General features: G+C 43.9%; 1 protein-coding gene across 2 annotated transcripts in view; it reads right to left on the bottom strand.

Moving 5' to 3' along the window:
* INTS14 (integrator complex subunit 14) overlaps positions 1-25697 on the bottom strand; it is a 359639-nt gene that overhangs the window by 272189 nt on the left and 61753 nt on the right. For both annotated transcript variants that reach the window (XM_044077983.1, XM_044077984.1), the window contains one exon: positions 3367-3485. In XM_044077983.1, coding sequence (XP_043933918.1) covers positions 3367-3485 — 119 coding nt within the window. The remainder of the gene's footprint in view (positions 1-3366; positions 3486-25697) is intronic.

Below are 25697 nucleotides of genomic sequence, written 5' to 3'. Positions count from 1 at the left end.
TGAATTAAAACTGGATCTTGTTGGTTAATGTTTTACTTGATTAAAACTTAAACTGGTTAGGATGTCAGAGATTCTGGTTTTCAATGGTCTTAGCAGATTTATATTGATGTCTCCTAGAAGTATAAGATTTATGTTCAGGCTGGCTTTGTGCGAAATGCTAGTGATGAGGTGTTTGATCCTTTGCAAAACAATGGGGAAAGAAGCCACTGCTATGTGAAAGTTTTGACCTTCATTTAGCAGTATGCTGATTAGATGCCGGTGGAGTTGTGGTCACTGGCTCACATAAGCAGGATTATAAACCTTTACATACAAGCTTTATCTGTATAGTAATAAACATCCCACCACTTATTCTCAAACCAAGTCTACTGTTAAAATGTATTTATATCTAGGGAAGTGTTGTAAATCCAGTGAGTCATATTTAATCCATGATTCTGGAATTGGTATCAAGTCTAGAAAGTGGGTAAGAAAAAAGGTATCTAAACATTCAAGTGTGTTCCTTGCATTGCCTGCATTTAACAGGCAGTGTTTTATTGGACTCTGCTCACAACTGCAGTGAAACAGCAGCATAAGGTCATGGACCAGGACCAGATTCATTTAACTATTATCAGAAAAAGGATGAGAACTGGTATTAACCTGAATCAAACTTCTGGTCATTTAATATAACTTCTCTGCAGGCTTAAGTGTAGGCTTACTTTCTGGCAGCTGAGGTGTCTTTGTAGTTTAGTCCATCAGGAAGAATTACTGCGCAAGAAGTTAGGAGAAGTTTGATTGGCTGATGTGCTTGGAAGGCAACTGCTGTATGAGGAATGTAGATTTTTGTGTTTACCTTTTGCAGCGGAAAGGTTGCATGTCTTAACAGACTTTAGTCTACGGAGTTATTCAACAGTGTGAAGGATGAAGAGGGACAACATGATCAAGAAACTAACACTGAGAAAGAAAGAGATGAAAGAAGGAGTTTTCAAAGGGAGGGTTTGAGTAAAGAAGTGAAGAGAAAAGACTTAGAAGGATACACTAAAAAAAAAGCGGTGTATGGCACGGGATGCTAGGAACGAGTCTGACTACCTGGATGGGTGACCTATAGTTAAAGGATGGTGGTGGAAGGAAGACTATAAAATAAATGAAGGGTGCAAAGTGGCGACAGTATAACTGACAAGGATGGCGAATTATAGAAGACAGAAAAAGGAAAGTGAATATAGGTAATAATATGGGGGCGGGAAGTGTAAGCCAAGGCTGTTGCTAGATGAGTTTAACTGTCAGCAGTCTGGCAGTTGGTGCACAGAATTAAGGAGCTGTTAATGAATGGATTTCAGTGGTCCAGGGTTTGATTCCCTCAGCCTCCACTGCCTACCTGTGTGACTCTGAGCAAGTCACTTACCAAGACAGCACTCGAGGGCTGAATCTGAAAAAGTCCATGGTAAACAAATACAAACAAACTCACTAGGAAGGCAATTTAGAGGTCAAGGAGGGTTGAGAAAGGGAAGAGAATAAAGGACATGAAGGAGGCAGGGATGGGAAGCAGGACAGAAATTACCCGAAGTAGAATCCCTATGTCAAAAAATAAATAAAGTGTGTGTGTGAGAGAATATTTATATATATATATATATATATATATATATATATATATATATATATATGTGTGTGTGTGTGTGCACACATACATATCTCAGCTGGCTTATGAAGAAAAGTGTTGAGAAGGAAATCAAGAACAGACTGTCCAATCCCCTAAATATTTGCTTTTAAACCAGAAAGTAGCCAAGAATGCTACTTTTACTGCTGCAGTGATGTAAAGTTGTATAGAGAGCCAGTATGGTGCACCAGAGAAGAAACAAAGAAGCCAGATATGACTGCAAAGCATACAAAGCCTGAACACTCCGGAGGCAAGGGAAAAAAGCAACTGTTACTTTAGTCTATGAAAGAAAGGCAGTTAAGGAACCTTACTTTTTATTTTACTAAACTCTAGGAAATAAATTAGGGCACATGCAGATTTGCTTGTTACCACTGCAGTGAAATGATCTCTGTGATTATGCCCTTGAAACTGTTGTTTCTCAAAGATACTGTAGATAGAGCAGTATACAGCTATATAGTGCAAAGCTGAAATTCACAAAACTTAAAGAAAAAATATTTTTCATAGTCTACATCACAATATCCAAAACACATTGGCTGTTATGAAGGTCTGTGTCACTTATTTCACTGCCAACATTTTAAAATGTAAAAGGAATCTACAATGTCAGATACATAGCCTATGGAATGTAGACTTTGATCCAGTATCAGGCTTTTCCTCATCATACTTTCAGAACTGACAAAAGGTCAACATTCACAACACAATTCCTATTGTGTCCGGTTTAGAACTACTGACTTCTTGGCGGAACAGCAAGTGCCAAGGTCCATGAGGAGTCACTAGATGGACATATTCTTTCAGCAAAGGTGTGCTTAGCTCAAGCTGGGCATTGCACTCCGCCTTCTAAATGCACACCCTACTGAGGGCTAATGAAATAGCAGCAAGCAACACATTATTTTGTGTGCACCATACAAACACAACAACAACTATAATATTTTTCTATTCAGTCTTTACAGTGTTAGTAAAGGTGATGTTATGTCATTACATACATTATTTTATTTAATCTTTGCTAACCAGGAATTTCCCACTGAACTCAAACAACTTACAAATGAAGCCAGGAGAGAAAAGTTCAAACAATGAAGAAGACTACATTTTACAGTGTGAATTAGAAGGCAGTCAATAATGCAGATAATAAGCCACGCAGTCACTATACAAATACAATATATGTAAAACTAACAAAAATGAACAAATAAAGATATACTTCCTCCTACAACACCATAGTCTAGTAAACAACTGCTTAACAAAGTAATATAAACTGAACTAATACAAGATGGGAAGTCAAAATGGGGAAAAACAAATTTAAGTGAACTACAGGGACAGACAAAACTATGGAGTATCTAGAAAACAGCTAGCAAACACAAACAGAATTAGTATACAGAAGTGGGTTAAGAATATGAAGGTTGGAAGGGAAAAAATGCATGAGAAGAGGAAAACCGTGAATTACATTCAAGAAAGTGAAAAAGGATGGAACACTGGAAAGGGATTAGGGAAGAACAACAAAGGAGTAGAAAAGCTGGAAGGTGCATATAACTAACAGATAAAGACAAAACAGCTAAAAAGCTTACTGGTACAGGACAGGCAAGTAAACATGAAGTTGTCACATATCAAGATGACAGTACAGGTAAAACACCTTTTTTTAAGCAAGTGATTTTATAGTATAAAAATAAAACACAGTTTTCTGCAGATTAGTGTGTGGATACTGGGAGGGAATGTAAGATGTGACAAGATTCTGAGGTATATTTACTGACCCAAACATAGACTGTACATTCTTCAAACACAAAGGCCCATCAATGGTGAAAATCTGACCTTCATTGTTATTCAGCTCTATCAACTGCTCTAGGCAATCCAAAGAATCAGAGTTCTGTAACTGAAAAAAAATCATAATTTTGAGTTATAAAATGAACAAAATAATAAAGTAGCAATGCTTGAGATGGAAACAAATACAACAATTAAATACTCAATATTTATTAAAAATATGACAGACTGAAAACCCAGATGAAAACATTTTGTTAGAACTTACCTAGAGAAGCAAGAAAATGTAATTTATCACAACAGATCTTCATCTTCAATAATAGGCCACTTTAACAGGAAATAGCAAATGCTTTATCACTTCATTCATGTACTCTTGTTTTCTGGTCATCGTTTTCATCAGCTGTGCCTTATCCCTGTAAAGGCCTATACTGGTCACATGTCAGCATCTCATGGAACCTCAGCTGGTGCACAAGGCACATATACACAGCATTATTAGAAAGTCTTCTTCAGCTCTTTAAGCTTCTTCTAGCCCTCAAAAAGATGTAAGCTTACTGACAAGTCAGTTTCTGCCATATAAAAAAGCTTACCTTTTAATTATTTATAGATTCACCTATACAATACCCTAACAAAATGGTGACTGTGAAATGATGTACAATACTCTTACAGATGGGCCAGCTTTACTCCTTTAGGGACTGCTCCTTGAAAGTAGTACAACTGTGTCAGCACACTGACCATAAGAACAAATGCCTAAGTAGTAGGATCACTGCTGCAGTAGGGTTACTTATCCTTAGGAAAACTATCATGAATGGATATCCATCTGTTTGACTTCCTGTGTTTCTGTGGACATCCCAGAAATAGAGTTGTACTCCAACTCTAGTCCCTAAAATGGAAAGATGTCTGCACCATTTTCACTTCTTTTTTGGAAGGGGGCATCAGTAAGTGTGCCTAGGCTTGGGACACAAAATGCACCTGGCACTCTGTATGTAAGGCCCTTGTGAAACTTAGCTTTTATATACAGTAGACTCCCTCTTATCCAGTCTTGCTGGGACCAGACCTTAGGCTGGATAAACAAATGGCTGGTTAATCAGAAAATGCATGCAAAACAGCATTTATATGTTACAAATCAGCTAGAACAACAGGATTTGTGTTTATATTCATTAGAAAAATGCATACTAAGTCTAAAACTCAAATATCTGTCATTATTCAGCCCTGGAGGCAGAAGTGTTGGTGTTCTCGGTTGTCTACTGCTACAGCTATGGCAGAAATTTGATGGCTGATTAAAGAGAGGCTGGATAAGAAGGAGGCTACTGCATTTCTCCCCTTGGGTTCTCTTTGGGAAGGTGTGGATTAGCAAGTGGGGGATTCCCAGGTCCATATGCTTAATATGGACGCAATCATATAGGTATGGCAGATGCAGGGATAATTTACCTTCTTCCACTTCACAGGCATCTCGGGCAGGGAAAGCATAAAGACAATCTGAAGACAGAGTGGTGGGAGCCTTTATTGCAAGATAGATCCTACTACCTAAACAGCATTTGTTAAATGTGTGTGTGCCCACACAACTGCAGGATGTGCACGGTAAGGATCACTTCTGCAGTATGACTCCTTATTTGTGGGAAGAATTCTAAAGTAGTCAGCTATCCCCATTAGGGTGGTGTCCATTATAAAATGACTTCTAAGTATTACAACAACTGCTACCCTGCTCATGGACTAAATATCCAGCTTATAATGCTCGAAAAAATGTGCAAAGAGGTCCAAGTGATTGTTTCACAAATACTCTGAGCAGATACATTTCTCAAAAAGACTGTTGTAATGACTGCCACTCTAGTAGATGGGGCTTTCACAGGAGTCTTACCACTACTTTCATAACTGAAAGTAGTAAATCTGGCCAGCCAGACACTTAATGTTTGCAAGGAACGAGCCTACCCTTCTTCTTGCTTGCCATGGATGATATTTACAGTTGACTTGACTATACAAGATCCTCTGTTCTTTGTTATACAGTTGTGCATGCACACCAAAGAAAAGTGAAATATTTTCTCCTTTATGTTGATCTAGATAAAAGAAAGGCAACTATATGGTTTGAATAAGCACCAATTTATATGTCACCATGGGCATAGAGTAAATGTTGACCCAAGGTTTACAATCTAAATATAGAATACTGTCCAGTGCTCCCTACACAAGGGCATTTAGTACAGAAACTTTTCAATCTGAAGTAATAGCAAGCAAGAAAATAACTTTCTAGGTTATATACTTGACAGCCACAGAAGAGATCGAAAAATGAACCTGACTGCTTACGAACCAAGCACGGACTTAAGATTCCATGGAGCAGGTATATGCATTCTGTAGAGATTCAGGTACAGATCCACTATCAGAAATGGTTTCACTATGGCATAAAAGGTAGAATGCTGTCCAGGGGAAGGCAAAAGTACAGTTGTGTACACTTACCATAAATGTAGATGTTCGAGTGTATTCACTGTTGCAGTCATTACATTTGGGCAATCCTACTGGCAAGGTTGCCCTCAGTCGGCCTGAGTTCCAAAGTCCAGGGTCCTGCGTCGGTTGCTGTCGCCCCTTCCCTGATGTCAGGGGTATAAAAGATGCGGCCAACGCCATTTTCTTTAGTTTTTCTTGCCCCAGATGTCAGGTGCCCCCTAAAAGGGTAGCCAAAATTTATGTATAATATATATATATATAATACATTATATATATATATATATATATATATATATATATATATATAAATACATGTACCAATATAAACTTTACCTTCATCTACAAGCAAATACACCACATAGGTTATATAAATTGGAGAAGAAAAGATAGGTTCCATCAGAAGGAAAGGGGGAAGGCGGGTGGGTAACCTGGACTGCAACAGTGAATGCACTCGAACATCTACATTTACGGTAAGTGTACACAACTGTACTATGTTCTTCATGTTTCACTGTTGTATTCATTACATTTGGGTAGAGTCCCAGAGCTATGGTTGGGAGGCTGGAGCTAAACAGCTTTAGGAGTGGCTATGAGGCCCTGCAGAACTGCAGTGGCAAAGCCTGCCCTGGATTTGCAGTAGAGTGGCAGATGTTAGTGCTTTGTAATGGTGTGCACTGAACTCCAAGTAGTGGCCTCTAAAATGTCCTTGGTTGGTACTCCCCTGAGAAAGGCTGCTGAAGTGGCTGCAGCTCTGGTTGAATGTGGCCTAATGCCCTTAGGCACTGGCTTGCCATGGTGTAAATAGCAGAAACGAATGCAGTGGCCTATCCACTTTGAGATAGCCTTTCCAAGTGATCCTGCAGCATATGCCACTAGTAATTGCTCTGTCTTTCTGAAAACTTTGGTTCTGTCCAAGTAGAATCTAAGCTGTCTGTGTATGTCCAAAAAATGTAGAATTCTCTCCCCCTTGTTCTGTGGATTTGGATAAAAAGTTGGCAGATGAATAGTTTGGTTAAGAGCCACACTGGACACCACCTTAGGCATAAATGTTGGGTTTGTCCTCAGAGAGACCCTGTCTGGATAAATTGATAAAAGGTTCCACATCCATGAGTGCCTGTAGCTCTGAAACTTATCTTGCAGAAGTTATTGCTAGGAGCAGAGCTGTTTTCCAAGATAAAAACTTTATATCAGCAGTAGCAGCTGGCTCAAAAGGAGGGGTGAGTTTTTTTCAGGACATAGTTGAGGTCCCATGCAGGCATTGGTGATCTCCTTGGAGGTCTTAAATTTTTGGCTCCTCTGAGGTACTGCTTTAATAAGGGATGAGAAAAGATTGGTGGCTCTGTATTGTAATGAGCCAAAATGGCAGAGGCATGAATTTTAATAGATGAAAAAAGATAGGCCTTTGTCCAGCATCTCAGTTAAGTACTGCAAAATCTGAAGAATATTTGACACAGCTGTATCAGTTCCTTGTGCCAGGTTCCAAGCACAGAATCTCTTCCATTTTCCAGCATAAGATTTTCTAGTACTAGGCCTTCTGGCCTCCAAAGTGACATCCATCACAGCTTTACTGAGAGGTGTGTTTTGTATGACTACATTATCCACCATGCTGCCAGGTTTAAAGTCCTGAGTTGGCTGTGCAGGATCTGATTGTTTTGCTGGGACAGTAGATGAGGTATTTGAGGTAAGGCTGGGCATTGAGACAAGTTCTTTAGGATTGGAAACCAGTACTGGCGGGGCCAGTCTGGGGCTATCAGTATCATTTTTGGTTTCTCCTGTCTGACCTTTAGGAGTACCTTGGGGAGGAGAGGCAGTGGGGGAAAGGCATATACTGATAGGGCGTCCACTTTCCATGCTTGTCTGTGATAAGTCCTTGTGCAGAATCTTTTTAGTTGGTAGTTGTGAGGGGAGGCAAATAGATCTATGTCCGGGCATCCCCATTTCCTTGTTATCATGCTGAAGACTTGTGGATCCAGCTGCCACTCGTGGGGATCCATGAGGTTTCTGCTTAGTTCATCTGCCAGAGTATTTTCCCTTCCTGGCAGGAATTGTGCATGCAGATGTACTTGGTAAGTCAAAGCTATGTCCCACAAAGTCATGGCTAGTCTGCAAAGGGGGTAAGAATGTGTGCCCCCCTGCTTGTTTATATACCACATGACTGTGGTGTTGTCAGTCTTTATCAGTACTTGTCCTGGATGGAGTAGGTCCTTGAAGGCTGTTAGGGCATTCTGAACAGCTAGCATCTCTTTTTGATTGATATGTAGATGCATTTGGGTTTAGGACCATGTGCCCTGAATGCATCTTCCTGCCATGTGGGCCCCCCAGGCATAATCTGATGAATCTGTCTGCCTGGCTGGAGGTCATGTGAATGGCTGTCCCTTGTTTTGGTGACATGCCTTTGCCCAAAACTGAAACTCCTGTTGTAGGCAGGGAATGAGAGTAATCATTGTTTCCAGGCTGTGGCAATGCTGAGTCTAAACACTTTTTAGGTACCATTGAAGTTTCCTCATATGCAGTCTTGCATATGGAATTAGTAGGATGCAGGATGCCATGAAGCCCAAAGCCTGCAGATTTTTTCCTGCAGATAACTGGGCCTTTGTTGTCAACATTTTGAAATAGGTAGTCAGTTGCCTTTGTCTGGCATGAGAAAAGCCCTCTGGGCAGTTGTATTTAAGCTTGCACCCAGAAATATTATCTCTTGAGAGGGTACTAGTTTTCATTTCTTTTCGTTGACTGTGTACCCTAGGCATGTTAGAAGTCTTTTCACAAATGCCAGATGCTGTAGAAGAATGTCCTTGTTCTCTGCTTGAATTAGACAGTCATCCAAGTAAGGATATATTTGTATTCCTCTTTGTCTGCAGAATGCAATTACTGGTGCCAGGCACTTTGTAAAGATCCTGGGCGCAGTAGATAAGCCAAAGGGCAGTGCAGAGAACTGGTAATGTATTGAGCCAGCCTTGAATCTGAGGTATCTTCTGCATAACTGTCTGATTGGGACATGCAGGTATGCCTCTTTTAGGTCTAAAGTCACAAGCCAAGCATTCTTGCCCAGCATGGGCAGAAGCTGCTGCAAAGTCAACATCTTGAATTTTGGTATATCCAGGAATGTGTTCAGAATAGAGAAGTCCAGTATTGGTCTCAAGACCTTGTCCTTTCTGGGTACCAGGAACAGTCGAGTAAAATCCTTGTCCCTGCTCTTGCTCTGGTACTTGTTGAATGGCTCCCATGTCCATGAGGGATGAGACTTGTTTTTGTGCCTCTGCCCATTGATTTTTTGGCAGATCTGGCCAGCCGTTTGCCTTTGGCAGGATATGGAAATGGAACTTGTACCCTTGTGACACGATATTTAGAACCTACTTGTTCTGGGTTATAATGTGCCAATTTTGAGAAAAAAAGTGCTAATTTTCCCCCTAAGGGTGCTGCCAGGAGATTAGTGCTTGGTGCAGGCAGGGGGAAGTCATTGGGACTGTTTCCTATATGGTTGTGATTTGTCTTCTCCAACTTTGGAGGTAGAAGCACCCCATTGCTTTGACCTGTATGAACTTTGCGCCTGGAATCTGCCTCTAAGGCATCTGGATCTGCCCCTTTGGAGGTCTGACACAGGAAAGGACCAATTCTTTGTACACCAGTGTCTACTAAACCTAGGTGGCTGTACTTGTAAAAAATCTTTGACAGTTTGCATAGATTTAGCTTTGTCCTCCATTTTCTTTAACACCTCTTCTGCCTTAACACCAAACAAAGTATCATGCTGTAAAGGCGCATCTAATAATTGAACTTTGACATGATCAGGCAGATTTTGTTCCTTTAACCAAGCATGCCCCCTAATTACAGAACCCGTAACTGCTGCCCTGCAGGAGGCCTCCAAAGAATCAAAACCACATTGCAAAGTATGCTTTCCAACTTGTTCAGCTGCATGCAATAAATTCTGCATTTCCCTGTTTTCTGCACATTCAGAGTTTAATAACATTTTCCGTTTAAGCAATGCCATGATATGTTGCTGATATTTGAGCATATGAACTGACAGTTTAAGGCCCTTATAGCCAAGGTAGCAGATATGTAAACCTTTTTTCCCTCATCTATCCAGTGCCCTAGAATCTCTGTCAGAGGGGGTAGAGTTTTTTGTAGCGGAAGCCTTAACTCCTTTTGGACCCTGTGAAATAGTTTCTGGGTCTGCAGCAGGGTTTTTAAAAAGGAATTTATGAGAGTCAGGAACCCTGTAACATCTGTCCGGCTTAATAGGAGATGGAGGTAAGGAGTCAGGAGTAAGACTATACTCCGAAAACAGATCATCTACAATGTCTAACACAGGTGGAATGGCTAGTTGCCCGTGTTGAGGTAGTTAAAGGAAACCCCTGAGCCTCTTTTTAGATTCTGAAAAATCTTGGCTCTCCAAGTGGAGATGCTCCCTCATGGTATGCAAGGTTTCCCCAAAAGAATAGTCCTCTGGAGGAGAAGCTGAAGGTATAGATTCTTCAGCATCAGAATCCTCACAAGGGGGAAGAGAATATTCCTGATCAGAAGAGGAATCAGAAGAAATAGAAACCTGATCTGAAGATTCATAATCAAGTCTCTTGCCTAGGCCTCTTATCAGGAGGGGGATGGGAACCCCTGATCAAGGTAATTAAGTCTTTGGCCATTTTGAGCATCTGTTTTTTTGGGCATAGAGGCCTGTCCATGTGGTTCTTGAGTTTGTTTCTTTGCTTTAGAGGGTGCTTTAGTCTTTGCCTTTGAAGCTGAGGTTGGTTTAATGTAAAGATGCTTAGGTCTGAATACACCCTCAGAAGCCGGTGCCTGCTCAGCGGCTCCGGACCCATCTGAAGGAATAGTATCCGATGCTCCAATACCTTGAGTTTCCAGCGGCATGGCCGACTCCACGTGGGAGTTGGTAGCGGCCTGCGACTCTAAAGTAGCGGGCATCAGGGGCTGCGAAAGTGCCTCACTGAGAACCGGCGAAAGGCTTAGGAGAAGCTTCGTCGTCGGCCTCAGTTGCCTATCTCTCTCCTTTTCTTTGCATTTTTTGTGAACTCCGGTAGTCGGATGGCTATCCGACGACATTTCTGGATAATTAAACCGGTGTCCAAAATAGTTTAAAGCAAAATCATACAGACGTTTAATAGTGCGTTGGTTAAATCTAGCACAAAACCGACAACCAGAAATGTGATCAGGGCCTAGGAAAGGAATACAGTAAGAATGAAAGTCCTTATGAGGTATTTGCTTTCCACAAGAAATACAATTATTTACTTTTTCTGATATTGGTCTGGAGCAAGAAAAAAGTTTCCCCAACGGGGTACTTAGCTTTATTGAAGACTTCGGATCTGAAACTCGAACATGAAAATCTCGACCGGCACTTGCGAACTGCTTCTGCTTTGGGCACCGCGCGGCAAGAAAGACTGAAGAAAATAGCGTCGGCCGCATCTTTTATACCCCTGACGTCAGGGAAGGGGTGACAGCAGCCGACGTAGGACCCAGGACTTTGCAATTCAAGCCAACTGAGGGCAACCTGCCAGCAGGATTACCCAAATGTAATGACTGCAACAGTGAAACACGAAGAACATCTGCAAAGGCTGAAAGGAATACTTAAAAATGGTGCAAGACAAATCATCTAGGAAAAGTTATTCAAAGTTCTGCCACTTTAGCCTCTGTAGGAATCATCCTTCTCCAGGTACATGGATAAGGACCTCCTCCATTTGAACATTTTCTAGTGTTGGGTTTTATGTCTCCTAGCAAAATGTGCAACAGCACATTGGTCCTTGCAGGGTTTCAACATGACAGCATCCAAGCTGCTAATTTGACACTTTTTAAGGAAAGCTATGGGTGTACCAATTCATCTTTATAGATTCATAGATTGTTACTAGGCTTATGACCCAAGGGGCCTTTCCAAGCCTAACCAAGTTTTCTTGAAAGAATAATGATGTCTTGCATCCAAATAGGGACATTGAGGGACAGGCATCTATAAGCTACTTCTATCCATAAGGGGTATGGGTGTCAGGCCTGGTGTAAATTTCCTATTCACCATCCACTTGTCTAGGATATGCTTAAACTGGGTAACAGATGAACTCAACTTCATGTGGATAGGAAGCCTGTTTCATAACAGGGGCATTCTCTGGGAGATATATCTCTCCAACATGTTCTGTTTATGTCACAGAAATGATTCAGGCCTCTAGACCTGGTATTTCTGGTACTCTTTCACTTAAGGATATGAAGGAGATTCACAAGTGTGGAGTTTGCAGATGCCTTGTAACCCAGACATAGATCACCTCTCAGCAATCTATAGCAGACTGAGTACAGAGAAGTGCTTTAAGGTGCTCTGCATATGGCAGCTTTGTTACGCCTTGTATTCTTTTTGTAAGGAACCTTTGTCCTGGGTCTGGACAGCACAGAATGTGAGAGGAAGAACCATGGGTACCTCTGTCACAGTAGGGCTACTAGATGGATCCTAGATTGTCTGCCTTTTTTTTTTTTTTTTTTAATTGCAGTACTTTGGAACTGGAAGAATGACGGGGTGAAGAGAAGCTCTCACGGAATGAAGAAGGCATTCACTACCCAAGACCACTCCCATTATTATAAGGAATACAGTCTTTACTGATATATATTCTCTGCTGCAAAACAAAAAAGTCACCAAGGAAGACTTCAGCTTTCTCTTAAAGTCTGAGGGAATTTAGAGTTTAGTCTTAATTCGTGGTTGACAGCGCTAGCCCTGCTCAGGTTGTCTGCCACTATGATTATAGTCTGATGGTTTACATGACACTTGAAGATGACGGACTAGTTGGGAAGTTGCCTACTTGTCCCCAGGCCATCACAGCCAGTACATATAGCTGACAGGAGTGTATATGCTCTTGTTTATGTACCACATGACTGTGGTGTTTTCTGTTAGCACCTTGAAACTCCCTGGGTGCCAGCCTGTTTGGATGGCTCTCAATACCAGAATCAGTTATCACTTCTTTTCAATTGTTATACCTGTGAATGACGGAAACTGTTAGACAAGTAAATATACATTTATACCGGCCATATGTGACTCCAAAGACCATATTCCCAGCTATGACCATTATGGAATAACAAAAGGCATCAGAATTGCTTCTGAATGTTCTGCACTGAAAATGCCCAAAATGTCACCACAGATCTAAAGGACAGGCATGAATCTGATGTCCTGAAGTCAGCAAACACTGCAGAGAAGTATTTTCTGAACGCTCTGTGCAGAGTGGACAGAACAAAGGAAGGAGAATTGGAAATGGTCTTGCTCTACCTTGTGCCTCAGGTACTGTCCGTGGTCACTGTAGTTAGGGACGTGTAGGTATGCAGTACACAGACCCAGACTGATTAAAGGAGTCCTTTGTACAAGGAGTAGAAGCAAAGGCATCAGGGTTATCTTAAATTCTGTGACTTTCAGAAAATTATCTAGCATGAATAAATCTACAGACTTAAGGTGCAAAAGGTGTGCAGGTAGGCTGGATCAGCTGGATCTGGTCCAACAGGATAGACATCGTTTTCAAGAGTGATGGAAAGGTCCTGTGTGAATTCAGGCTAAACCAAGATGACCAGCTTCCTGATACGCGAGTTGGGGTGGAGGGGTAGGTTTTGATGAAGCACAGTAAGGTCATAGGGGCATATATCCACTTCCAACATAGGGTGAAGGAGACTTGCCTCCATTTCTTTCTACCTTTCTGCCTACTTCTGTCATATTTCCATTCTTACTTTTTTTCCTCAAAGGTTCTTTTTTGTTCAAAATGGTTGTCTTTCAGCAGTTTTCCGTAGAGGGTTACAATTTCCAAGTATCATTCCTTAATGTAATTTAGTATAAAGGATAAAATAACTGATTGACTTCACAGCATTCTCCTTCTCCTCCATTTTTTTTTTGTAAATTTCTTTGAAGTGGGGAGCAAGCAACACATATTTATCTGGAGGGGCATGCAATAGCTTTTACATTCTATGACACTGGCTGTATCCTTAGTCAATTTAGCCTGTGCACAATTTGCCATGTTCATAGGTTACTACTAGACTAGCTGTAGTTGAAGGCCATTTAAGCCTAGCCAGTTTCCCTTTTGTGCTTGAAATAACCCATCCCATTTGGTTATAGATAGGGAGCAGTTCTGGGGTAAATGTTTTCTTTCCCACCCATGGATCTAAGTTGCGCGTGAATATGGAAAGGGATGAACTTTGTTCTACAGTAGCAGTATCCTTTGTAAGATATATATGTCCCTCCAAAGAGTTCTGTTGATGTTGCAGAAGAGGTTTAGATCCTTGACAAGGAGTAGTTCTGATGCTATCTAACTTGCTGATGTGCAGTAAATACATCAGTAATGGGTTGGAGCATGCCTTTTATGCCAGACACAGGTCACCTCTTAGCAGTCTATAATATACTGAGCACAGTAATAAGGCTTTGAGTCGATCCATGAAGGACATGTTGTTTAGGCCTTACATCCTTTTAGTAAGGTATCTCTATAGGGGTTACAGTTGTTGCATGTGTCTGGACAGATACTTGCCAAAAGGGGCATTACATTCAATGATTAGCCTAGTGAGAGCTGAGTAAAGGGGGACAATGACATCCCTATATCTAGGCACAATCTCTTGTTTATAAGCTGTGCAATACAGAATAATTTTCTTACACTACACACATGTTGGTCAAATGTTAGGTCACTGTCCACATAAGTTCTCAAATCCTGAACAACTGGGTCAACTCTTAAGGGCATACTGTCATTGTGGTAGCTCGACACCAGTTATTTATTTATTTATTTTTTTTTTGGGGGGGGGGGGGACAAACCTTGGGGATTCAATGATTGCTACTAGCTTGCAGTTATCAGCAATCTTACTCAGCCAGAGCACTTTGGCACTGACTTTCACTCTGCAGAAGTAGATGCCAAACAAAAAAAAAAAAGTCACAGCTCAAGAACCCTGGGGGACACCACTGGTGACTGGTCTCTTTGTGGAGATAACATCCCCTATTTTGATTATCTGCGAGTCAGCTGGCAATCCGTTGGGTGACAAAGCGTGTTACTCAGTTTTTCTACTATGCCTGAATGGAAACTGGGTCAAAAGCTTTGGCCAGGTCAAAGTATGTGATATGAACTGTTTTTCTTTCATCCACTGCTTTGGTAACCTTTTACAGAAAAAAAATCCACCAGGCTGCATGATCTGCCCTTGACTAATCCACAGTGAGATGGGTCCAGTGTTTGGATATTTACTATGCCTGAGTAATTCCATGTTAAGTCCTTACATGGCTTTGCAAAACAGGCTCGTTAGACTTACAGGTCTGTAACTGCCTTGGTCTATGTAAGGTCCTCCTGTATGCTGTATGGAAAAGATTGAACAGTGTTGTTAGGGGTGTGGCTAAATTGTGCATCAGGTTATTTAAGACGCATCCAGGGATATTGCAAGATCCATCGATGCAGTATTTTTAGCTTTTGATAGCACTTTTAGGACTGGGTCTTGTGTGACAGCTTGAGACGAGCCAGTTTCAGGTATATCTTGAAGGACAAATGGAGGGGACAGAGGGGTAAAGTTAAAATTAGAAGTTATGCACTCACCATAACGTTCCATCTGAGTAGGTGTATTCATTTGTCTGCAACCTGCGGGTTATGGATCCGATATCGGATCCGAACCGGCATGGTTTACCAGCTATGGATCCAAGCTCTCAGCTCCTCTCCTCACCCATAATGCCCTGCTCTACCCTCATGACCTCAGATCGAGTTTGCCAACAGCAAGAACACCCTGAAAAGGGTAACACATAATATGCAGGAAACTGAAAGGCCAGGGGGATAGGAGGGCGGGATGGTTGCAGACAAATGAATACACCTACTCAGATGGAACGTTATGGTGAGTACATAACTTCTAAATCTGAAGTAGGAGATTCATTTGTCTGCAACCTGTGGGACAGAGTCCCCAGCTACCTGAATCTTGGGCGGCCATCATGGAAGGCTATTCCGGAGCACCGCGGAGCCAAAGGATGCTCTACCCCTAGATGCAAGATCCAACTTGTAGTGGGAAATAAAAGTATGAGATGAAGCCCACGTGGCTGCTGCACAAATATCATCTAGAGGAATCCTAGCCTTAAAGGCTGCCGAGGTAGATACTGACCGGGTTGAATGGGCGTGTACACCCACCGGTGCGGGCCTTCCTGAAGCTTGATAAGCCAATAAGATACATTGTGAAATCCAGCGAGACAGAGAGACTTTAGAAATTGGCATGCCCAAATTAAATTTAGCAAAGGAAATGAACAACTGGTCGGATTGCCTATGACCAGCCGTTCTGTTAGTTGCCTGTGAACATCTAAGGAGTGAAGCTTGTATTCACCTTTGTTTTCATATTTAGGAAAGAAAACAGGGAGGTTAATGGATTGATTAATGTTTGCTTCAGAAGCTACTTTAGGAAGAAAGGACGGGTTGGTCCTGATGTAAACACGGTCCGGATGAAAGACCAAGTAAGGAGGTTTAGCTGATAATGCTTGAAGCTCTGAAACTCTCTTGGCCGATGTAATGGCTACTAAAAAGGCAGTCTTGAAAGACAAGAATTTGAGATCTACCGTAGCCGCTGGTTCGAAGGGGGGGGGGGCGGTCAAGGCCTGGAAAACTAAGGAAAGGTCCCAGGGAGGAACCGCTTGTTTTACAGGGGGCCTGAGAAGGAAAGTACCTTTAAGGAAAATTTTACACAACTTGGCTGACATAAGTGGACTAGAGTCATGACCAATGTGATAATGTGAACTTGAAGCAAGTTCTACGATGTCTGTGTAACTACTGGCACCAACGTTAAAAGAGTGGTTAAGAAATCAAGCACTAAAGGAGAGGAGCTGTGAAGGATTCAGGCCTTGCCGCTCCACAAAGAAAACCGTTTCCACTTGCTGCGGTAGACTTTCCTAGTGGACGGTTTATGAGTTGCCACCAGGATCGCCTTAACAGGTGACGAAATACCGGGAGTCCTGATCAAGAGTGGAACTGGAGCAGCCAAGCGGTCAGCTTCAGGTTGTCCAGGTTCGGAGGAGATAGGCAGGATGGATGAGATATCAGATCCGGAATGCGATCTAGCATCCAAGGAGGATTCACCGAGTGAGACCTTAGGAAGGGGAACCAGATCTGTCGAGGCCAAAACGGAGCAATGAGAATCATTCTGCAACCTACCCGAGAGGCTTTCTGAAGAACTTGGAGCATCAGAGGCAAGAGTGGATAAGCATACAGAAGACCGGGTGGCCAAGCATGCACCAGAGCGTCTCTTGGGGAACCTCCTGGAGGAGGTATCAGAGCGAAAAAACTGTCGCACTTGGTGTTTGAGGGAGAGGCAAAAAGATCGCATGAAGGAGTTCCCCACCGTGCGAATATGCGTTCCGCTACTTGAAAATTGAGAGACCACTCGTAAGGGGTCAGAATGGTGCGACTGAGCTTGTCCGCCAGGATGTTGGACCGACCCGGAATGTGCGTTGCTATTAGAAAGCGGTTAGTGGAGATTGCCCATTCCCAAACTCTCATGGCTTCTCGACAAAGAGGGTAAGACCTCGTTCCCCCTTGCTTGTTGATGTACCAGACAACAGACATGTTGTCCGATTGAATCGCAATTGTTCCCAAGGGAAGAAAGTCCTGAAGTGCTAGCAACGCTAAGAGCACTGCTCTCATCTCTAGAACGTTGATATGCAGTAAGGTCTCTGAATCGTTCCACGTGCCTTGGACGGTCCGGCCCGCAAAATGCCCCCCCCACCCGAGGAGGGAGGCATCCGTGGTCACTGTGGCGAGAGGGGGAGAAGCACAAAATGGGCGGCCTCCGTGGAGATTAAGTGACGAAAAGGGATGCGGTATCCTCTGGATATGATCTGGAGAACCCAGCGGTCTGATGTTATGGACTCCCATGCCGCTAGGTGCCCCGAAAAACGTCCCCCGACTGCCTCCAGAGTGGAGCAGCTGGGCAACCCCTCAGGGTTGCTGCACGGGCCGTTCAGAGAAGGGTTCTCTGGTCCCAAAGTTCCTGGGAGCCCCTCTGCTTCTAGGGCGGCGTCCTCCCTGTCCTCCTCTGCCACGGAAGGACTGGTTGTCCGGAGCAGGCTGGGATTGCTGCGACTTCCGGAACCACATCTTCTTCTGACCCTTTTGGTTCCTAGAATAGGGCCTCTGGGGTGCAGAGAAGCGGATTCCGACGGCAGACAGCGTCTTCCCGTCCTTCTCGCTCTGGGTCAAAGTGTCGCGAACGGTTTTGCCAAAGAGGGCAGAACCATCAAAGGGGGCGTTCGCAAATGACGCTTTGAAGGACTCAGAGAAATCGCAATGACGGAGCCAGGCCTGACGTCTAGTGACTAGACCTGCCCCTGCGGCTCTAGCGGCGCCTTCCATTGCATGGGAGATTAGCCGCATAGAGGTATTGGTAACTGATCTAAGAGTGGCCATGCGCGTGGAGTGCAGCACTTTGTCCTCCTCCGGCATGGACTCTGGGGGAGATGCAGCGTATTCTTTAAAGAGATCGCGCTGCATCCTAATAACGTGTGCCAGGTAGTTCAGCGCCCTTACCGAGAAGGTCGCTGAACTAAACATCCGCTTCCCCAAGCGGTCCATCATCCGAGACTCCTTGCTCGGGGGATGGACTGAGGGACTCTCCTGAGCAAGTTCCCTCTTGGTGGCTGCCGCCGTCAACATGGCATCTACCGGAGGCCCCTTACTCCAATGGGCATGGTCAGACGGAGGGCTGAGGATCCTGTCGGGCCTCTTAGGGATTGGCTCCACGGTGTCCGGTTCCTTCCACACCCTGGTGGTAATGAGGTCCACAAGGGGGTCGGCAGGAGGGGACACCCAAGAGGTAGACGGGCCCGCTTCAAATGCCTCCAAGAACACGGACTCGTCCGAGGAAGACTTGGGGGCAGACCACCCCCCCCTTATACGGAGCATTTCCATGATGTCTCCAAATGAGACATCCTCGGGGGGTGACCGTGGGGAGCCTTCCCTTCCTCCAAATCCGTGTCTTCCGTGAGAGACTCGGGAGTCAATGTGCCTCCTTTGCACGTATGCTGCGAGGAACATCCTCTGGGGGCTGTCAGAGGACTCCTAAGCAGCAACCTGTTCAGGGAACAGCTTGGGGCACAAGCGGGCTGTCCCAAGGGCGGATGGTGGAAGCCTGACCCAGTGCAGAGGGCGGGACGGAGCGAAACAAGTGCCGGGGTCCGGAGACCCTCAACAGGGCCCTCTCCACTACATCAAAGGCGAAGGGGCCGACCTCGACCAAAGGATCCGACAATCGGCTCCCCTCGGATCCGAAGAGTGGATCGGAGCTGGCGCGGCGCTGGATCCGAAGGACAGTGCACTCCGACACAGGCGGCACCGGAGCACTGATCCCCGGATCGAGGCTCGGATCCAGGCTCCGAGGTCGGATCCGATGCACTCGAGGGCAGGGTCGGATCAAAGTACCAAGTACTATCGGCGCCGACCACCCCGCTCCGCTGTTCGGCTCAACTGTTCCGAACCGGGTAGCGGGTCGGAGAATGAGCAATCGGCTTGAAAAGGGGTCGAGCTCCCCAGGGGAGGCAGGAGCACTCCCATCTGCATCTGGGCCTGGAGGAACCTTCTCATCATCCGGTCCAGATCAGCATCTGATAGGCTGTCGTTGATCTCGGAGGCTACGAGGTAGGCCTTGAGTGCCTCCTCGATAGCCTCGGCGGAGATCAGTCTCCTCCTCCTCAGGTCGGTGAAAACACACTGGAGACCGGGCCGAGGAGGAGATCCAGCCGACAATGGAGCCAGGGGAGAAGCCCACTTGGCTGGCGGGGCCGAAACAGAGGTCTCGGCCCGCCGCTTATGGTGCTTCTCCCTCAGTCCCTTTCTAGCATCCCTCTCCTCCGAACCAGAAGCGGGAGGTTGAGTCCCAGGAGGAGGAGGGAGCCGGAGAGGAATAACCGTGGGGCGGTTACCCCGAAGGAGCGGAGGTCGGAGCGAGTCCGGCAAAGGCCCGCCAAAACAAGCTTGGACCTCCGCTCCTTCAATGCCCTGGGTTGAACCCTGCACAAATGGAACATCCAGATGTGAGGTGTTCAACCCCAGGCATCTAACACACAGTGTGGCCATCAGCTGGGAAAGCTTATGGCCACACTCGAGCATTTAGAAAATAGCCTTGGGCTGCTCAGACATCCCAAGCTAACAAATAACAGTTACTATAACTAAGGTAAGTAACTAAAACAAAAATCACTCACAGGCCCAACACACACACACTACGCTGCCAGCGAGGGGAGGGATATAAATTTTAGATTAAACTCTAAAAAGAATAATAATACAAAAAGGGAAACCTACACTTTCATACAAATCAACCAAAAAAATATTTAAATTTCACAATTTAAACACTGAAACTATCACTTAGCTGGAGAGCTGGAAAAACAATCTGGTCACCATGCGCGGCAAACGAGATCTGAGGTCATGAGGGTAGAGCAGGGCATTATGGGTGAGGGGAGGAGCTGAGAGCTTGGATCCATAGCTTGTAAACCATGCCGGTTCGGATCCGATATCGGATCCATAACCCACAGGTTGCAGACAAATGAATCTCCTACTTCAGATCTAAATTTATCAGCCAGTAGGTTTGCTGTATCTTCATTCTCAGTGTAGGTAATATTGTTCACAATCATCTCAGCACACTGCTGTGTTGTGCTTCTAAGATTACAAAACCAAAAAGGTCCAGCACAAATGGGTTGAAAACTCAAATAATTTATTTAGGTAGCTCAAAAAACAGATAGCATACCGGTTTCAGCAACAGCCTTCCTCAGTGCTTTAACACAACCAAAAATACCTAAGCCTTAAATAAGTAACATCATTAGTATTCACAAATATTATTGGTTGGATTAAACATTATGACAACTCATTCAGGCCAGGTTTAAACAAACCCCCTAGCCTGATAATCCAACCTGATTCTTTATTGTTTAATATAGTGCGCCAACCAACTTTAGAAAAATTCCGACCCTGGACTCTGTCAATAACAGCATTTGTGAACCAATGTGTGCTTGAACAAAGCATCTGTGGCTCTCCTGTTCCTGATCTCACTGAGGTGTTAGGAGATCCGAAGCCTCAATGTTCTAGACGTTTGTCTTACATAAAATGCCAAACAGGAACAGGTAGCCAAATAAACAATCCATTCAGAACTACAATTCCCAAAACACAAGATATCATAAACCTTGGGAGTATTAGAGTTGGTGAAAGTCTTGGTTTTGAATATGTGGGGACATACGAAACAATGCCCACAAGGTACGCATCCATTAACCTTATTCCCAAAGATAGTAGATTGTTGAAGTGAAGGCAGAACCTTGTGTTCGTAATGACTGAAATGAGACCCTAAAGTGGGTCCCCTGCGAAAAGAAAAAGAACACGTGGACGAGAAAATTTCATTGAGCTAACATTGGCTTTTAAGATGTCCCATTGTTGGTTAATAACCTGTTTGAAGGTTTGAAAATTTCGGCCAAAAGTTACCAATCGGATGGGCTGTTGTCCATCTTTGTCGACATCAGATTGTTTATATTGTAATAAGTTCAATCTGGATTGTTGTCTGGCAAAATCCCTAGCCTGACAAATATTCCCATCCTTGTATCCCCTCTGGATGAAGCAGTTATGCAGATCTTGTTCATATCGGGCATAGGTGTCCTGTGTAGAACAAATGCAACGCATTCTCAAAAATTGTGACTTGGGTATATTGCGGATGATGTGTCAGGGGTGGTGACTTCCAGCATGCAGTAATGTATTGTACTGAGGATATTTGCAAAAAACTCAAGTTTTTAGGGTGTGATCTATATCCCTAATAACAGTAACATCTAAAAAAAGTGATGGAATCTTTGTCGGCACTCAAAGTAAACTGTATGCCCCATTTGTTTTGATTAAGGTATTCCACAAATTCCTGTAGAAAAAACATGTCACTCCTCCACACCATCTAGCAATCATCCAAGTAGCGTCTTCAAATGTCAATTTCCCCAAGAAATAGATCATGTGAGGCATCATAAATAAGCTGATGTTCAATATAGCCCATGAACAGATCTGCATAAACGGGGGCAAAATATGCCCCCATGGCCATCCTCTTCACTTGCCAAAAATATTTACCAAAAAAGTAAAACACATTTCTGGTCAACACATGTTCAGTTAAACAAATTAAAAATGTGTTGAATCCAGGGGGATATATGTTAGCCTGATCCAACCAAAACTGCAAGGCCTCAAGCCAAGACCAGTGTGGAATATTGGTACATAATGAGGACACATCCAAGGTACACATTAGCCATTCGGGCTCTAATTGCATATTGTCGATAATTTGTAAAACATTTGTAGTGTCTGGAATTCTGGCATGAACAAGAGGCAACAGAGGCTGTAGATATTTCGTCAAAAAGGCAAACAATGGTTCAGTCAATGAACCAGAGACTATGGGTCTCCCAGGGGGGTTAGACAAATTCTTATGGCTTTTAGGCAAGAGATACAGATATTGTGATTGAGGGTCAGAAACTGTTAACATTTCCTTGTTAATAATACCCTCTTCCAAAGCTAGATTATGAAAATTGTCAATCTCTTTTTTAAACTGTAATGTCGGATCTAGTGGCATACCCACATAGAATTGTCCATTTCCCAGCTGTCTCTCAGCCAGATATTTATCCCAGTCCATAATCACTATTGCCCCTCCCTTGTCCGCTGATAATATTACCAAATCTTGTTGAGCCATCTACTGGTGCATTGCTTGTTGTTCCGACATGGTTAGATTATAATTAATATTCGGCATTAGGGATTTATTAAAATGAAGATCTTTTAACACACAATCCTTGAAAATACCCACATATTTGTCAACCGGAGGAATGAAGTTAGACCTATGAAAGTGAAAATCAGTAGATCTTTGGGTATTGTCATTATCACAAAAAATCAGTCTTAGATTCAATTTGTTTGTTTGTGTCTTTCGGCTTTTTCCCGGTTAGGGGTCACCACAGCAGAACTCCGGTCCGCTAATGATTGGCAGTTGACTTTTACGTACCGGCTTGCCAGGCCTGACGCACAACCTTCAACGAAGGTACGCCCATTCACGCATGTCTCCACGCAGAACATGCACTAACTGAGAATCGAACCGGACAGCGTCTTACTGTGAGGCAACAACGCTATAAATCGACAAAAATTCAAAACATCATTGACCAATGAATTTTCATACACAAAAAACACAGGCACAAAATTCAAACCTCTGTTAAGTAATAAGAAGTTATGTAGCTACCATAACGTTCCATGTTAGTTGTCTTCTTCTCGCCTTCTTTCTTGCTGGTTGGGTTTGGAGCCGATCCTCGGCTCCGACTTGGCCATCTTCTAAAGCTCGAGAGCTATTTACTGGCTCGAGGCCTCCCCATATCCCACAATGCCTGGCGCTAGATCCCCAGATCTCGTTTGGTAGACCTAACTACAGACAAAATATAAGGACACCTGTCCTAACAGCATATGTTTAGCTACATTGCCAAAAGGTTGAGGGAACAAACCAGATAAGACCCAGCCAGCTAAAAGGAACTCAGAGGGCAACTCTTCTCGGTCTATTAGGATAGGGGGACGGAGGGTGGGATGCAAGAAAGAAGGTGAGAAGAAGACAACTAACATGGAACGTTATGGTAGGTACATAACTTCTTAATGTTAAGTTGTCTATCTCGCCTTCATTCTTGCTGGTTGGGACAGCGTCCCTAGCACCTCAGTCCTGGGTGGCTCATCGGAACAGACTCTACAGCACAGTGCAACCAAAATCAGCTCTGCTCCTAGAGGCCACATCCAGCTGATAATGAGAAATGAATGTATGGGGAGTGGCCCATGTAGCTGCCACACAAATGGCTTCCATTGGTAATCTTGCCTGAAAAGCTACAGAAGTGGCTAAAGCCCTAGTAGAGTGGCCTTTTGGTTTAGCAGGGAGCTGTTTGTTCCTCAATTGATAAATCAAAGCAATAATAGAAGTCAACCACCTAGATAGAGTTACTTTAGACACTGGTAGACCTTGTTTATCTTCAGCATAGGACAGGAAGAGCTGATCTGATTTTCTAATTTGTTTAGTCCTATGCAAGTAGAAACATAATTGTCTATGAACATCCAACTGATGTAATTTATGTTCAGCTTTGTTGGAATAATTTGGGAAGAAGACCGGAAGATCAATGGACTGATTCAGATTAGTCTCAGAAGGTACCTTAGGAAGGAAGGAGGGATTAGTCCTGAGCAAAACTCTGTCATTATGGAAAACTAAATAAGGAGGGCAAACACAAAGGGCCTGGAGTTCAGAAACTCTTCTAGCTGAGGTAATTGCCACAAGAAAGAGGGTTTTCCAAGAAAGAAACTTCAAGGAACATGAAGCTGCGGGTTCAAAGGGGGGCAATATTAGGGAAGCTAAGATCAAATTAAGATCCCACGGAGGCAGGGGATCTCTTACTGGGGGCCTTTAAGAAAAGCTTTGCAAAGCTTACGGGACATAATACTAGTTTCAGATAGGCCTGTATGAAAATTTGAAATTGCGGCTAACTGAACTCTAATGTTGGCAGAAGAGGACAGAGCCTGAAAAAGTTCTGCTAAGAATTCTAAAATGTGGTGGATAGGGGCTGAAAAGGGATCTATATTTTTAGACTCTGCCCAGCAAGAGAAACTTTTCCACTTACTAGCATAAGTTTTTCTGGTGGTAGATTTATGCGAAGATAATATGATTTCACGCACCGATTGGGAAATGTTCGGAAGCCTGGCTAAGGTTGGAAGTGGAGCAACCAAGCAGTGAGGTTGAGACTGAAGGGATTGGTGCAGCCCGCCCGACTAATGGATCAGGATGTCTGGTACTGGGTCCAGGGCTGCTCCAGGAGGTGATGATGCAGGAACGGAAACCAAATTTGTCGAGGCCAGTAGGGGGCAATGAGGATCATTTTGCATCCCAGTGTGGTAGCTTTCTGTATTAGTTTGGGAATAGGGAAATGGAGGGAATGCATAAAGAACTCCCTGAGGCCAATCGTGGATTAGAGCATCTCTGGGAGGGTATCCGGGAAGAGGGAGGAGAGAAAAGAAACTGTCGCACTTGCTGTTGAAGGGTGTGGTGAAAAGGTCGCAGCAAGGCTGACCCCATTTGCGGAAGATTTGGTCCGCCACTGTCTGATTGAGAGACCACTTGTGCGGCATGAGAATTGCTCTGCTCAGCCTGTCCGCTATAACGCTGGACTTCCCAGGGATGTGCGTTGCTATCAGAAACCGCTGGGAAGAGATTGCCTATTGCCAGAGTCTGAGTGCTTCTCGACATAGGGGGTAGGACTTGGTTCCGCCCGGCTTGTTGATGTACCACACTACTGACATATTGTCTGTCTGAACTGCAATGGTCCCGGTGGGAAGAGAGTTCTGAAGAGTTTGCAACTCTAAAAGCACAGCTCTCATCTCCAAGACAATGATATGCAGATGGTACTCGTGGGGTTGCCAGGTGCCTTGGACTGTTCTGCCCTGAAAGTGCCCCCCTCACCCGATCAGGGAGGCATCCATGGTCACTGTGGCTACTGGAGGGGGAAGAACAAATGGTCTGCCCTGGGGTACTGACGGGGAAATCATCCACCAAGCAAGCTGGTCTTTGCATGTGTGTGTAATCATAATCATGTGAGACATTGGAAGTTGAAGAAATGACCATTGGGTGAAAAGCAACCACTGAAGAATCCTCATATGAAAACGAGCCAGGGGGACTAGTATGATTGCTGCTGCCATGAGGCCCAATGTCTTTAGGACGAATCTGAACTGAATTTTCTTGCATCCTAATAACACCTGTACATGTCGGCGAATATCTAATACTCTGTGTAACGGAAGTCTCGCTGACATATCTTTTGTACTTAAACTTGCGCCTATAAAGGTTATAGACTGACAAGGCGACAATGCAGACTTAAAATTTATTGTGATACCTAGCTTGGAGCAAGTTTGGATGGTGTAGTTCCTGGCTCATAGCAGCTGATGGCTGGTGG

Source organism: Protopterus annectens, chromosome 7.part0 (genome assembly GCF_019279795.1).
Source record: "Protopterus annectens isolate FY-2018-M chromosome 7.part0, PAN1.0, whole genome shotgun sequence".
NCBI lineage: Eukaryota > Metazoa > Chordata > Ceratodontiformes > Protopteridae > Protopterus > Protopterus annectens.
Note: the sequence above shows the minus strand (reverse complement) of the source record. Positions and strands in the feature narration are given on the sequence as shown.